Source organism: Mesoplodon bidens (assembly GCF_964165515.1).
Source record: "Mesoplodon bidens genome assembly, chromosome: 3".
Lineage (NCBI taxonomy): Eukaryota > Metazoa > Chordata > Mammalia > Artiodactyla > Ziphiidae > Mesoplodon > Mesoplodon bidens.
Window position 1 is genome coordinate 62,649,670 of NC_138178.1, and position 15,159 is coordinate 62,664,828.

General features: G+C 54.3%; 1 protein-coding gene across 4 annotated transcripts in view; it reads left to right on the forward strand.

Moving 5' to 3' along the window:
* The window catches only part of CD276 (CD276 molecule), a 30,393-nt gene extending 19,804 nt beyond the window's left edge, over positions 1 to 10,589 (forward strand). For all 4 annotated transcript variants that reach the window (XM_081227443.1, XM_081227441.1, XM_081227440.1 and 1 more), the window contains 6 exons: positions 69 to 407; positions 602 to 898; positions 4,550 to 4,684; positions 5,732 to 5,773; positions 7,188 to 7,223; positions 9,188 to 10,589. In XM_081227443.1, the coding sequence (XP_081083569.1) occupies positions 69 to 407; positions 602 to 898; positions 4,550 to 4,684; positions 5,732 to 5,773; positions 7,188 to 7,223; positions 9,188 to 9,210 (872 nt within the window). In that variant the 3' untranslated portion in view covers positions 9,211 to 10,589. The remainder of the gene's footprint in view (positions 1 to 68; positions 408 to 601; positions 899 to 4,549; positions 4,685 to 5,731; positions 5,774 to 7,187; positions 7,224 to 9,187) is intronic.
* The last annotated feature ends 4,570 nt before the right edge of the window (positions 10,590 to 15,159 follow it).

Sequence of the window (15,159 nt, forward strand, 5' to 3'; positions counted from 1 at the left end):
TGGGTGGGGTGGTAGCCCAGAGTGTCAGCGCCCCTCCTCACTGCCTGCCGCTCCAACCTCGCCCTCAGGCGCTGTGGAAGTCCAGGTTCCCGAAGACCCCGTGGTAGCCCTCGTGGGCACTGACGCCACCCTGCGCTGCTCCTTCTCTCCCGAGCCCGGCTTCAGCCTGGCACAGCTCAACCTCATCTGGCAGCTGACAGACACCAAACAGCTGGTGCACAGCTTCGCTGAGGGCCGTGACCAGGGCAGCGCCTATGCCAATCGCACTGCGCTCTTCCCAGACCTGCTGGCTCAGGGCAACGCGTCCCTGAGGCTGCAGCGCGTGCGCGTGGCTGATGAGGGCAGCTTCACCTGCTTCGTGAGCATCCGGGACTTCGGCAGCGCCGCGGTCAGCCTGCAGGTGGCAGGTGAGAGCCGCGAAGGCGGGGCGTGGGGGGGCTCCCCTCCCTTTGGCACACCCCTCATACTTCCCGCAGCCCCTTTACCCACTGCCCCAGCGCTGACCCGTGTCCTCACAGCCCCAGGCACCTTTCCCCTCCACTGTGTCCCGCTGCCCTTGCCTTACGTTGACCTCTGCCCTCTACCCTCTGCTCCCCTCCAGCCCCCTACTCAAAGCCCAGCATGACCCTGGAGCCCAACAAGGACCTGCGGCCCGGGGACACGGTGACCATCACGTGCTCCAGCTACCGGGGCTACCCCGAGGCCGAAGTGTTCTGGCGGGATGGGCAGGGTGCGCCCTTGACTGGCAACGTAACCACGTCGCAGATGGCTAACGAGCAGGGCTTGTTCGACGTGCGCAGTGTCCTGAGGGTGGTGTTGGGTCCTAATGGCACTTACAGCTGCCTGGTGCGCAACCCCGTGCTGCAGCAGGACGCTCATGGCTCTGTCACCATCACAGGTACGGGCAGACGAACAGCTGGGGAAGGATAGAGGGGGCCATTGCGTTTTATCTCGACCCTGAGCTGGAATTTAGGTAGGCTTGGGTGGTCAGAAGACTTAAAACATTTTCATACATTTCAGGTGTTTCAAACTCTCCCCGAAGAAGTCCTTAAGGGACTTGCTTTATCGAGCTGATAGGAATCATTTGTAGTGTTTGCCCTTCTAAGAGTGTCTTAGGTGGTATTTGTGCTTCTTGTACAGGGGACTGAGTACCTGCCTGGATCTGGAGGTGTGGGCGGGAGTTCTGGAGCAGCCACAAGGCATGGCTCTGGAGTGCTTTCCTACGGGAACCTCTCCAAGAGCTGGGAAGGTGTTGCTACATCACCATCTGATGCTGGGCACCATCTGACTGCGAGGCCCTGAGAGACAGCTGGGCCTCTCCAGGTGGCCATACCCCTCACCCCATCAATGTCAGCTCTCCTGATGGAGTGCAGCGGGACCCAGGCAGCCTTTGGAACAGCCGGGCTCTCTCTGCTGCCCCCATGTGGTCAAACACTAGATCAACGTCGCCCCTTTGGCAGTTGCCGCAATCTCTGGTTTTGGGGTCCTAGCCCAGACAACTTCCCTTCCTTTAGTGCCCACCTGAGTGGCACTCAGGTGAAGTGGGCTCAGGCCCACACTCAGGCCAGGGGAAGCCGTCTTCATCCTTGTTTGGACCTCATTCTGGCTCCTCTGTCCCTCCTCATGGGCCAACTAAGCTTTCCCAGGGGTCTCCCTGCATTCTCTGGGGTCAGGACAGCAGGTTCTGTCCATCTGGTTCTCCTATTTTCTCTTCCATGACTTCCACCCAAACCACAGCCCATGCAAGTCCTGATCCCCCTGGTGGCCAGTTTCTGCATAAGCCTCTGGATTCACAGACTTATTCCTATCTTCCTGTTCCCCCCACTTACATGGATATTACGTGGCCTTCACTTCTGCGAGCTCAGAGGCAGTGCCCATCACACTTGCCTTCCAGGAATTCAGGCTCATTCCTCCTTCTCTTTTAGGGTTTTCCTTCTGGCAAGGCTGTGTTCCCTCTGCCCACCCCCTCCCCAAGATTGACCCCACCCTCCTTCTTGAGACCCTCAGGTCTGTACTTTCTGTGGAGGAGTCACTGCCCTGGGCTGTTGGATGTCCCGAGGGGTCTCTTTGACCTTTTAGAGAACAGTATATGGTCTGATGTATCCACAGGAGAGAATCAGAAATATTAGATAGAGCAGGATTGACAGAGAATGTGAAGCTTTCAGAGAAGGGGGGTGGTCAGAATGGGCTGGAGTTTCAGGAGAAGTCTCTAGGGACAGGTGGGAGTTGAGGGGACCTTGAAGGATTGGTGAACTCTGTGATAATTTGCACACTGAGCTGAACTGGATATCCGCCACCCTGTGTAGAAAGGGCTTGTGAATATAAATGTGGTTCTACTCATGTACCTGAAGATGCAGGTCTGAACCCTACTCTGTCCTTGACTGGTGGGATGAAGGCAAGGCTGACCTGTGCTCCAGGCACCAACCACAGCCTAGGGGTGGACATAGCAAGAGCCCGTCCTCCTGGGTACTTTTGTGGCTCTGCTCCATGCTTTGCTGCAGGAGCCCCACCCTGGGATCCCCAGGGGTTTTTTCAGTGTGCTTCAAGGACCGGCCCCTCATGTCAGCTGCCATACTCCTTTCCTGCTCCTGCTCACTGGGGACATTTACCCCACCTAAGAGAACAAAATCTGATTGAAAACTTCAGTAGCTGACATTTAAAGTGCTTTCATTTCACAGATGAGGACACTGAAACCCAGAGAGAAGAGGGAACTTTCCCAAGGCCACAGGCTAGCACAGTGGCTCCGCCTCTTTTGGTGATTAGACACCTCTCTGAAAATCGGATACATGATAAATGCAGTCACTTGCATTTAAGTTTTGAGGGTTTGTGGCCCCTCTAAACTCAAACATGGGGCTCTGTGGACCTTGGCTCCGGCAGCCTGCCGTGAGCAGATGAACCGGAACCAGAATCCAACTTTTAGCCTCTCAGCCTAATTTTCTTTCCTCCCCACCACCCAGCCTCCTGTTTTTGTGAGAGCAGGCCTGGCCTACTTTGGAGCCCTTGGCCTGTATTTTGCTTCAGGCAGCTTTGAGCCTTGTTAAACACTCTGGGATTGAGACTTTCAGTCCTCCAGCCTGGTCTCTCCCGCACCTGGGGGTGCTGTATGTGGAGGGGGCTTTATGGAGCAAACACTGGACATGGAGCCTGGAGATGCAGGTCTGAGCCCTGCTCTATTCTTGACTGGTGGGACGAGGGCAAGTCTGACCTGTGCTCCAGGCACCAACACCAGCCTGAGGGTGGACATAGCAAGAGCCCCTCCTCCTGGGTATTTCCGTGGCTCTGCTTTCCTGCAGGAGCCCCACCCTGGGATTCCCAGAGGTCCCTTCCATGAGCTTCAGGGACTGACCCTCCAGGCCCCTCGTATCAGCTCCTGTCCTCCTCCCCTGCTCCTGCTCGCCAGGGTGATGGGTCCCTTTGCTGCCAGTATCCAGAGCGGCAGCGTTGCCAGCCATGCCCGTTGAAAGTGACATCGGCTGCACATCCCTGCATCTGTGTCACGGTCTCCACTGCCCAAGGGTTCATGGCACTGCTCTCTGCTCTGACAACACCTTCTGCAGGAGCTGCCTTCCCCCTGGCTTTTGTTAGATTTGTTGTCTCCAGGGCCTCTGCTCAGGACCCCGCGTGGGTCCTGGGACTGGGCTGGAGGATGGTGTGCTCAGAACAGCTGCTGGCCCTGACCCAGTCGAGGGTGGTTCAACTCCTTCCCTCTGCCCTGAAATAGCTAAGAGGGGGGCCCTCAGCGTTTCACAGAAACATTCCCCTGGCAAGTCTCCTCCTCTTGGGTAAACCCAGAACCTTCACTCTGGCACCCTCAGTGTCCGCCCTCATCTTTACATGGGAATCTGCAAACATCTTCTGTCAAGGGCTGGATCATGTATATTTTAGGTTTTGTGGGCCACGTACCGTCTTTGCTGCTGCTGCTGCTGCTGCTTCTCCTTTTGGTGGCAACCCTTTACAAATGTAAAACCATCATTAACTCAAGGGTTGTACAAAAACAGGCCAAGGCCAGATTTGGCCCACGGGCTGTAGTTTGCCAACTCCTGATCTATAAGATGGAGGGTATCACCAGGTGGGACTGGGGTAATCAGGGAGGGCCTCCCGAGGAGGCATCATAAGCTAGATGGAGAGTTAGGGAGCAGTTTTTAGGTAGAGGAAACTGACAGCAGTGGTGAGGGGGCTGGAAGGAGCCTCTGCAGAGAATGGTTAGGATACCAGTTTGGCTGGAGCAGTGGAGTTACAAAGAAGAAGACTGAAGCACTATTCTCATGTCAGTAGGGAGCCATGGAAGGTTCTTGAGCATCATCAACCACAGACTCTTCAGCCCTCCCACGTTGAGGCATGTCCCCACGGCAGCCACGGCCATCAGGGTTTAGAGGGTGTATGGATGGGCAGGGAAGGGGCACGGGAACTTAAGTAAGCTCTCTTCATGGTGTCGGGGCCCAGTGAGGGTAGGAGCCCCTGTTCACACCTTGGAGGCAGAGGGGCTGTCCTCAGGGCCACTGGGGGCCAGGCATGACAGTCTCTCCATTCTCCCCACCTCTCCTCCCAGGGCAGCCCATGACATTCCCCCCTGAGGCCCTGTGGGTGACCGTGGGGCTGTCTGTCTGTCTCGTCGCACTGTTGGTGGCCCTGGCCTTCGTGTGTTGGAGAAAGATCAAACAGAGCTGTGAGGAGGAGAATGCAGGTGAGTGAGAGAGGGGGGGTGTGCGTGTGTGCGTGCGTGTGTCTCTGGGTATGTTAGTGTGTCTGTGACAACAACACGAGTGTCACTTTCCAGTGACAGAATGAGTGTGGGTGTGCAGATGCAGCTAGACTGTGTGTGTGATCTTGAGGCCGAACATGTGTTGTAAACAAGTGTGAGCCTGCCCGTGGGTGTGCAGACGTGGCAGGACGAGTGTGGATATTAGTGTGACTGGGAGTGAGTGGTGGATGTGTGACAAGGGGATGGATGCGTCTGTGCAAACAAGCGTGACTGTGAGAGCCTATGTCACATGGGAGTGTCTGTGAGTGAAAGCACATGGAACTCGAGTAGCACAAGCGTGAATGCTTTGTGGGTTTGCGTGTCACCATGAGAGGGTGTGTCTGCCTCCAAGTGGGGCAGAGTCTGAAGCAGCTGCTGTTTGCTTGGGCTGGGGGGTCAGTAGGAGTTGACTTTGGTGATTGGTAGGTGGTGAGTCGACATCGATAGGTAGGTGGTTTGACCTTGATAGGTAAATTGACTCTAGCGAGTGGTGGGTGAGTTGACCCTGATGGGTGGTATGTGGGTGAACATGAAAGTAGATGGTGAGGGGTGGGAGATGTCTGGGTGTCAGGAAGGAGAGCGTATGTGAATGGAGAGGAGACTGGTCAGTTGGAACAGGTGGGTGGCTGCCAGTGTGGCATGTGGCTGGGCAGGCTGCGGAAGGATTAGGAACCATAGATGGGTGGGTATGCACATTGGAGGTGGTGGTTGACTCGGTTGGTGAGTGAGTGGATGGTGGGTGATGGGGCTGGTGGATGGTGGAGGGGCAAGTAGATGGTCCTTGGCCAGGTGAGTGGTGGGCTCCAGCCTGGGGTCCCTTTTGTCCTGCCACAGCGCTCTGCTCTGTGCTGGTCTCAGGCTCTGACCCTGTGTCCAGCATTTGGACCATAGACCAGACCTGCTCAGCCCCATTTACCTGCTCTCACGCTCCCGGGAGCAGAAGTTCAGTGATGAAAGTGGGGCTGAGGAAGTTTTGGTTCACTCTTCCAGGCGCTGAGGACCAGGATGGGGATGGAGAAGGATCCAAGACGGGTAAGTCTGAGCTAAGAGCTGGCACTGAACAGGGGAGAGGACTCCAGAGTCTGGAGGGGCCACGTTCACTTGAAGGTTTGAATGAAGTGTGTCCCGGGGACTGAGGCCTCCCAACCTAGGTGCGTCTGTCTTTGCTCAGCGTTAGACCTCAGGCAGGTCTCCCGGGTGCTGCTTCGTTTCTCCTGCCTCTGCCTTTATCCGCCTACCAGGCCACTCAACCCTGAGGGACCTGCACTGTGGAGTCTGGTGGCTTCCTAGGGGTGGAGTGAGGGTTCAGGAGACAGGGCAGCCTGGGTTTTAGTTCCAGCTCCAGCTCATATAAGCTGAGTGGCCTTGAGCAAGTCACTTTACCTCTCTGGGTCTCAGTTTCCTCCTAACTGCTCCCTTCATAGGTTGTGTGGGTTAAATTAAATGAGATCATGTATCTAAAGGGCCTAGTATCATACCTGGTGCCTGTAAGGGCTCCATACTTTGCAGTCCTGTTATTGGGACTGTATTATCAGCCTGACACAGTCCCACTCTGGTTAGAGGCTGTGTGACTTTGGTCCAAGTGGGCTTTGTTCCTCTGGGCTTCAGTTTCTCATCTGTAAAATGTCATCCTGCCCTGATGGCACAGAGGGCCATTTTGAAGCTATCTCGAGTGACTTTGCAAAGGGCATGGCACGAGCCTGGAGCCCAGCGGGGGCTGGGTGCCAAGGTACTGGTGCCCCACGGTCACTGGAGGCCTCACTGCCTTCTCTTCCCTGGGCTTCTTGGCTGGGGGAGGCAGGTTCCCACTGAGCCATTTGGGATGGTGCCAGTTGACACAGGTTCCCCCCAACACCTGCAGAAGGAAGGGCAGGAAATTGACCCCTGGGGACTGCTGTAAATTGTGTCAATTAATTCTCTGCCTTTGGTGTCCCCGGGTGTGGCCAGTGTGGAGACAGCCCTGGGATCAGGCCTCATTTTTCATGCTCGGAGGCAGGTATAATTGGCAGAAGGGAGGGAGTGGGAGAAGAGGGAGGCTTAGAGAGCACTGGGTCCCAGTTCTGCACGATCCCAGGCCCACCGGGGGACACTTGCAGCCTCCTTCAGTGCCTCACTTCACCCTATTTGTATAGCTGGCTCAGCGTACTCTCACATCTCCAGCTCATAGGAGGGCCGGGGAGTTGTTCCCATTATAGAGATGTAGAAAACCGAGGCCCGGGGGGAGGAGTGACAAGCCACAGAGTGGAGCTGGGACTTGGGATAGCAGCCGAGAGCCCCTTTTCTGGTGCTGTGATGTTGCCCTCACCCTCTCAACTCTCCCTCCTGCCTTCTCCCAGTTCTTCTAGCCTTTATTTCTTCCTTGGCTCCTGTGCCTCTCTGCCCAACACCCTACCCCACCACTTTTCACGGTGCCCCCCTCACTGTGTACTCCTTCCTTTTTTTGCAGCCCTGCGGCCTCTGAAACACTCTGAAAGCAAAGAAGGTAAAGACACGTGGTGTTTGAGATTGTGTATCTGTGTGTTTGTGCACCTGTGTGTAGGAGGCTGGGGAGGGTTGTTGTTGGTGGGGGTGATTATCACCCTTCACTGCTGCCCTGAGGCTCCCTCCCCAGAAGAGCAGCCTCGATTCCCCCCTGTTGAAATGGCAGAGAAACCAAGGTCCCCGCTGCTCTAACAGGACGCAAATATGATAGAGGCTTAACCAGGACAGGAGTCGAGGTTGTGTTAAGGCCACTGGTGCCCTGGAACCAACTTCCACTTACCTGGTTTCTGTCTTCTTCCACTCAAAGCTTCCAGCCCCAGGTCCAGAATAGCTGCTCCAGCTCCTACAGCCCCTCCAGAAGTAAGGGGGAAAGAGGAGAGGGAGGGGACATTTTCTTCTAGGGCTTGACTAGAAATAGCTCCCATCACTCCCGTTTATATCCATTTGTCAGAACCTAGTCACATGACTCCTAACTCAAGTGAGGCTAGGAAATGGGGTTTCCAGCTAGACAGCCACGTTCCTGGTCCATAGCCAGTGGTTAGTAAGTGTTAGCAATCATTATTATTTAGATTACTGTAACATCAGCAGTTACATTAGCAAGTGGTTGGTTGGAGGTTAGTTTAGTTTGAGGTTCTTCCTTATTAAAAGTAACCAAGAGCCACACCTACATTATGTGTGTTTGTGTATAAATATGTGTATCTCTGTGTGTGTGTGTGTGCGTATTTTGAACAAACTGTTCCTTGATGCAGACTTGTCATTAAATATGAGTGGCGTCCAGCTAGAAAATCAAAGGTTTTGGGACCTTAATTTTTGGCCAGAGGTTATGGAGCCTTAAATAATTTTCAGGTTGCCTTGTTGTCCCTGTTAGGAAATAAACTTTCACCAAGTCCCTGGAGGCTCATCCCTGCATTTAGCTTTTCTTTGGGAAGAAAGGAAGGAAGGACATAGGCCCTGTGCTCAGGAAACTCCCAGAGGTGGGGGGCAGTGGGGCCCTCAGAGACCTGTGCAGAATTCATGATAAAAGCTGGGTGAGGGGTCTTCAGAAAGGCAGCATCATGCAGAAGAAAGAGCCCCCAAGGGGAGACCTCGCTTTAAGTCTCTGCCCATAACCTTCCAGGGGGGTTCCTCATCTGTGGAATAGAGTGAAATCCTGTCACACCTCCCTTACGAGATGCCAAGGTGCCAAATGCAGAAGTGCTCTGTAAAGCAAGTCCTTCAAAATGCTGTAGAACGTTCCATGGCAGGAGTGGAGGCCTGTGTTGGGGTCTGGAGGGATGGAGATAAATTATCCACCTCCCCGTTGTCCTGAACCAAATGAGGCATAGAAGGATCGAGCAGATGGAGATCAAAACATCAGCCTGGGTGTGTGGAGCAGGGGACCTCCTGACCCTGCTCTCCAGTGTGGCAGCCTGGCCCCCTGGTCTCTGGCCAGGCTGGACAAACACAGAGGCAGTCCCCGGAAGGGAGGGCTACTTTTCCAGGGACAGACGGAGCCCAAAGGATGGGAGAGGGAGGGGCAGGGTCACACATGACCCGGTCCATCTTCTAAACTCTCCGTGCAGGTCAGGGAGTGGAGTGAGGCCAGGGGTGTGAATCTATGGGGTGAAGAAGATGGATCAAAGGACAGGGAGGGTGTGGGGGCAGAGATGGGATGGGAAGAGTGTGCCAGACAGAGGGGAGGGTGAACCCCTGAGGATTGAGAAAGAGGCTGGCGAGGATTGGGCAGTCTCCCCCAGGCACCCTCGTGGTCTGTCTGATGCCCAGCTGCTGTGTGTGTGTGTCTGTCTGAGCCTTGAGGGCAGTGCTTGATGCAGGGGGCTACTAGTCAGACTGCTGGGCCCTGTCACACATACTCTTCCCCTTGAGTATGTGACCACATCCCTGGGGTTCTGGCACGCTTCCAACAGTAGAACTCCTGCATTTAATGCTCTCCCCCCTTTTTCTCCTTTCCATCATGAAATGCAGATGATGGACCAGAAATAGCCTGACCACGAGGACCAGGGAGCTGCTGCCCTGCCCTGGGGCTCCCACCTCTGGCTGCACTGGGGCCTCAGTGTGAGCCCTGGGCTGGGGGCTTCTCTGCCCTTAACAGATGGCTTCTACTCTAGCGGGTCTACTCATTCTGCAAAGGACACGATACATAGACCACCCCGCAGCCTTATTTCTCCGATGGACATGATTCCCAAGTCATCCTGCTGCCTTATTTCTCCAGTGACACGATACATAAATCATCCTGCCGCCTTATTTCTCCAATGGATATGCCACATGGACTAGCTGGCTGCCTTTATTCTTCAAAGATGTGATACACAGTCACCAATTATCACTTCTCAGCATTTTCTCCCACCTGCCCATAATTCTGTCTCCTCTGACAGGGCCACTGCAGCCTTAGCATTTCCTCGAGTCTAGAGGCTTCTCCTTCTGCTCTGTCCCTAAAGTTGGCCTTTCCCCTGTCCTACTGAGTGAAGACAGGGCCCCTCCCCCAGGCATGCAGACATGCAGGTGCACGTGCTGGAACACGTGAGGACCTCCCCTGGCTCTGTCTCTTGCGTGGCGCCCTGGGCTGTGCCCTGTGAGCCCCACCTTCTGCCCGCCCTCCCCACGGGAAGCACGTGCTGGTCACACTGGGTCTCTGGGCGGCTGTGTGGGCCCCCTTGGGGTCAGCTTCTGTCCCTCTGCTTTTCCTGACTTCCCTTTCGTTCATCCACTCAAGTAATGTTCACTGAGCATCTATGGGGTGTCAGCACTGTGTTAGGTGCTGGGGACCCCACGTGAGAAGACAAGCCCCTCCCTAAGGAGCTTGCCGTTCAGCTGGGAAACCCGTGAGGAAAGAGTGGCTGTGAGGGGCTCCTGCCTGGCTCGCTACTGTACTCCTCTTCTGTACCGCATTTCCCTGGATACCTCACTCCCATCACATCCCTAATCCTTACCCAGAACAGAGGGTGGGGGCAGAAACCTGGAGAGACGGACAAAGCCTCTCACCACGACTGGGGAATCTGATGGTTTCCAAAGTGTCTTTCCAGGCATGAGCAGGGGGGCAGGCAGCCAAGGCCTGACAGACCCCGGGAAGCTGAGAGCCACAGCATAGGGGAAGCCTGGGGCCTCTCCTCGCTGGCTGGAGCTTGAGGGCAGGGACAGCCCCCTCCGCCACCATGGTGCTATTCTGGGGCTGGGTAGCCACTTCCTGGCTTGTCTCGGGCCGGTCCCCAGCCTCTAGTGGAGTAAACTTCTGATGATCTGATGTCCTTCTGTTGACATCCCTCCCTTCACCAGGAATGAAAGATGTGGGGATTTCTAATTTAAATGTGGGACTCTGAGGAACTTTGTTAACTGGGGGTGTATTTTGGGAAAAATAAATGCCTTTGTAGAAGCTTTTTCTCTGTAAAATGTGTGGCAGTAGGGCGGGCAGCAGGACTTGGCAGGAAGGGTTCCCTCCTGGACGCTTGAAGCCAGAGTGGGGATACCTGGATCTCCTTACTGTCACTGTCCTTAAGTCACGGGGTCTCCATGACCCCCTCTCTAGCCTCAGTTTCCCCCTTGGTAAAGTGATGTTGGCTGTGCAGAAAGCCAGGCCCTTTGGTCACTTTTTGGGGCCCCACCCCGAAATAGCTTTATCTGAGAAGACTAATAGCTTTGTCTCAGAAGACTCAGACCTCAGGCTTCTTTAAGGGCTAATGCCCCCATTTCATGGATGGGGAAGCTGAGACCCAATAAGAAGCTGACACAGGAAAGGAGCTCTGTGTGCTGTTCTTGGCTGACCCAGTGGAATGGGCACCAGGCCCGAGTCAGAGGTCCAGGTCCAGGACCTAGTTCTACCCTGTGATCCTGAGCTGGGCATTTAGCTTCTCTGGGCCTTAGTTTTCTTAAATGGAAAATGGGCCTGAGGTTTTCACCACCTTCTGGCTCCAAAGACTGGGAAGAGGGGTTGAATGTGGCAGGCAAACAGCTTCCAGAGAACCGGGTTCAGGGACGTGGGAGCCTGCAGAGTGCACAGTGCTCCTTTGCCCCGGGTGCCAGGGTCTCAGAACTGGCCAGCCAGTCAGTCCCCGAGCTCTGCAGGCCCTGGGGCAGCTGGAGGAGACCGGGCTGGGGGTCAGGACACTTGACATTTTTTCCCGAGCTCTGCTACTATCTTGTGACCAAGTCCTTCATCCCTCTAAACCTTCATTTCCTTATCTATTAAGAAGGGGTGACGAGTCCTCTTCTGAAAAGTATGTGGCATTCTTTACAAACTGGGGTGCTTCTTCTAAAGTCGATGACCCTGGGAATGAGACCGGTCACCTTGCTAGAAGTCCCACCCCTGGTCCTCTGGGTGGGTTTTAGAATCAAAAGCCTTGTGCTGAGGGTCTGCCTTTGCCCCTTATCTCCCCCTGTGCCCTTGAGCGTGTTCTCACCTCACCAGACATTAACCCCACTTGTACGGTGGAGACAATAGTAGTTCTTTTTTCATAGGATCGTTGCGAGGGTTGGACAAAGCAGGAAGAAGACACTACAAACTGTAAAGTGCTGGGCACGCGTGACAGCTTATCTTTCCCTCCCCGCAGTCGGGCTGCACACTCTTGCTCCCTCTGAGATTTTGTAGATGGAGCACAGTGACCCAGAGCAAGCTGTCTGAACCTCAGTTTGCCCATCAGTAAAACAGGCATGGTAACCGGTGCTTTTTCTCTCTGACAGGGCTGGGATATGGCTCAGACATGATGCTGTATCAAATGCTCAAGGGAGGGACCTGGCAGGTGTGGGACTTCCCTGGGGGCTGAAGAGTGAGGAAGGTGGCCACTAAGTCCCCTGGTGACTGGTGCCCCAGAGAGCGGTACTTTTAGCTGCCTTCCTGGGCAAAACTCCAACTCCTGCGTTTTAATGGAGAAATAATTCTCACAGTGTGACAAGCTGTAGCCTGCAGGTGTCACATCCATATTAAAGAGGGGACAGAGCAAGGGTTCATTTTCCTGGCTTGAGATGTGACCAGAATTCACCTCCAGGACCATATGTAACCAAGGCTGTGAAGACCAATTAGTGGCCCTGACTACTCAGGACAAGGGGACTGGGTGTGTGTGGGGGGGGTGCCCTACCTTTCTCTACCTGCTTGCTTCCTCTTCAGAGCCCTCTGCTTCCACTCACAGGCAGGGACGGCACCTTCCATGGGGCCTGTTCAGGGAGAGGCTCCTGACCTTGCTCATCCCGGGAGGTGGTTGCCAAGTGGGATGCTGCTGGTACATGTGGGCCAATGAGCAGAGACCCTGGCAGATTCTGAGCTGGGCAATGGCCAAAGATCTTGATGCAAAGCCCGAGTCTTAAACTGAGACATGAAGCCAAAGTTTACTCCGAGGAGTCCGAAACCCAGGCCTCCAAGTGCAGGGCATTCACAGAGGGGCAGGAGCGGAGCTGCCGTGAAGTGAGCAGCCGGAACGTAGAGAGTGTGGCGGGCAGAGGCTTCAAACACCACAAACGCAAACAATACAGAAATGTATAGGTGGTTGTCTTCATCTCCAGTCCCCCCACTCAGAGGGAAGCACTGCTAAGGGTTTGATAGCCTTCCAGACTTTTCTCCAGGCTTACACATTTGTAAAAACGAAATTGTACATACAGTTCTGCAACTATTTTTCTGTTTTCTTTACCATTTTCTCAAGTCAGTTCTCTTTCTTTACTTTTTATATGGAGGTGTATCATACATCTAGTGTGTAGAAGATGCTAGTCCTCAGGGTATGGCTCTGTGAATTTTTTTTTTTTTTTTTTGTGGTACGCGGGCCTCTCACTGTTGTGGCCTCTCCCGTTGCGGAGCATAGGCTCTGGACGCACAGGCTCAGCGGCCATGGCTCACGGGCCCAGCCGCTCCGCGGCACGTGGGATCCTCCCGGACCGGGGCACGAACCCACGTCCCCTGCATCAGCAGGCGGACTCTCAACCACTGCGCCACCAGGGAAGCCCGCTCTGTGAATTTTTATAGAAGTATTTACCCATGTAAACATCACCCAGATCAAGATATAGAACATTTTCAGAATCCAGAAAGTTCCCTCCTGCCCCTGCCCAGTCAATGGCCCCACCCAGAGGTACTACTCTGGTTGCCCTCACCATGGATTGGTTTTGCTTGTTCCTGAACTTCATGTAAGTGGAGTCCTACTGTATATACTATTTTGTGTCTAGCTCCTAGCAAGAGACTTCCCTCATTCTTTTAAAATGGCTACATAGTATCTCATGGTACTGCTGTTCTAGTATATATTTTGCCAGTATCTAAAGTTTGGAAACAAATAATGCAGCCTCGTGCTCCAGTTTCTACACTATGGAGCCCCAGAAGTGGGATCATGGCGTCATAGGCCTGTGGATTTTAAATGTTGGTAGAGCTGCCAGTTGTTTGGGCTGCCTTTTTTAAAAAAATAAATTTATTTATTTATTTATTTTTGGCTGCACTGGGTCTTCGTTGCTGTGCGTGGGCTTTCTCTAGTTGCAGCGAGCAGGGGCTACTCTTCCTTGCTGTGTGTGGGCTTCTCACTGCAGTGGGTTCTCTTGCTGCGGAGCACGGGCTCTAGGCACGCAGGCTCAGTAGTTGTGGTGCGCGGGCTTAGTTGCTCTGAGGCATGTGGGATCTTCCCGGACCAGGGCTCAAACCCGTGTGCCCTGCATTGGCAGGCGGATTCTTAACCACTACACCACCAGGGAAGCCCCTGGGTTGCCTTTGTAGCCAATCCCTGTGGCAGCAAAAACTTGCAAATGAAGAACACTTAGGGCCACTAGCAAAATGGATTCTAGACAGGGCAAAAATGGTGCTGGGAACTGCCGCCCCAGCCAGGCTCTCAGGGACTCCGCCGCGGAGCCTGACTCAGCAGCAGACGGGGCCTGTGGGCCTCTCTTTCTCCCCCACCCACCCCACACCACCTTCCCCATCATCACCTACCTTGTGGTGGCCCCGCCTCAGTTCCCCAGGAGCTAGCGGTCTTCGTGGTTCTGGGACCCCAGTCTTGGAGGTGAGTGCGTCTGCCTCTTGCTGGGTGGGGTGGGAGCAGCCGTCTGAGTGTGTGAGCTGAGCCTTGGGCTGAGCCCTGCATCCTGTACCCACCACACCTGACCCCAGAAATGGGGCCACGTTCATCAGCATCTCACTGGATGCAGGTGCCTCAGGGCAAGTTAAATTCCCTGCACTTGTGTCTGAGGGTGTTCATGACCTGGCCATTTGGCTCCACCAGCTCCAGGTAATTATGGTGACACTATTTCACCACTAATGAGGTGGTGCTCGTTAGAGCACAGGAAGCACTGGGTCTCATGGGGCGTGCACATCCCGGCCCTCAGAGACAGAGTGTCTGCGACCTTTGTCCCCAGCCTTTCCCCAGCACCTGAGAAGCAAAAGAACTCCCTCCCCTCAACTTCCCTCAGCTGATATGATTTCTTCACCCCTATTGCCCTCCTCTGGACATGTTTCATTATTGTCCCTTTCAGATGGAGGCCCTGCCATGGATCAAAATGTTTCAGCTCACGGTAGATCAGCCTCTCACCTCCTTGATCCTTGAGTACTATGCTCCTAGTGATACAGCTCCAGATCACATTCGTCCAGTGGTTCTCAACCCTGGCTGCACCTTAGAATCACTTAAGAAAGTTTTATTAAGAGTAGTGCCTGGGCCCCACCCCTAGAAGTTCTGATGCAGCTGGTTGAGATCATTGCTAAATATTTGATGTTCATACCCCAGGGGCTCCTGCCTAGCTTACAAGTTAATGTGAAATAGGATTCAGAGAGACAGCCCTGAGCCGAGGCTTTGGAGACCAGGCACATGAGACAAGCCAGCTGTTCTCAGTGATGACTGAATCAGACCAAAGGGTATTTGTTTTCTCACTAAAGGAATCACAGACAATACAGGTGCAAGAAAGGTTAAAGGAAGTGATCTTGTTTAGTGTGGAGAAGAAGGGGGCCCTATTCCCTGTGTTGTGGGACCCAGAGGAGAGCAGGAACCCTG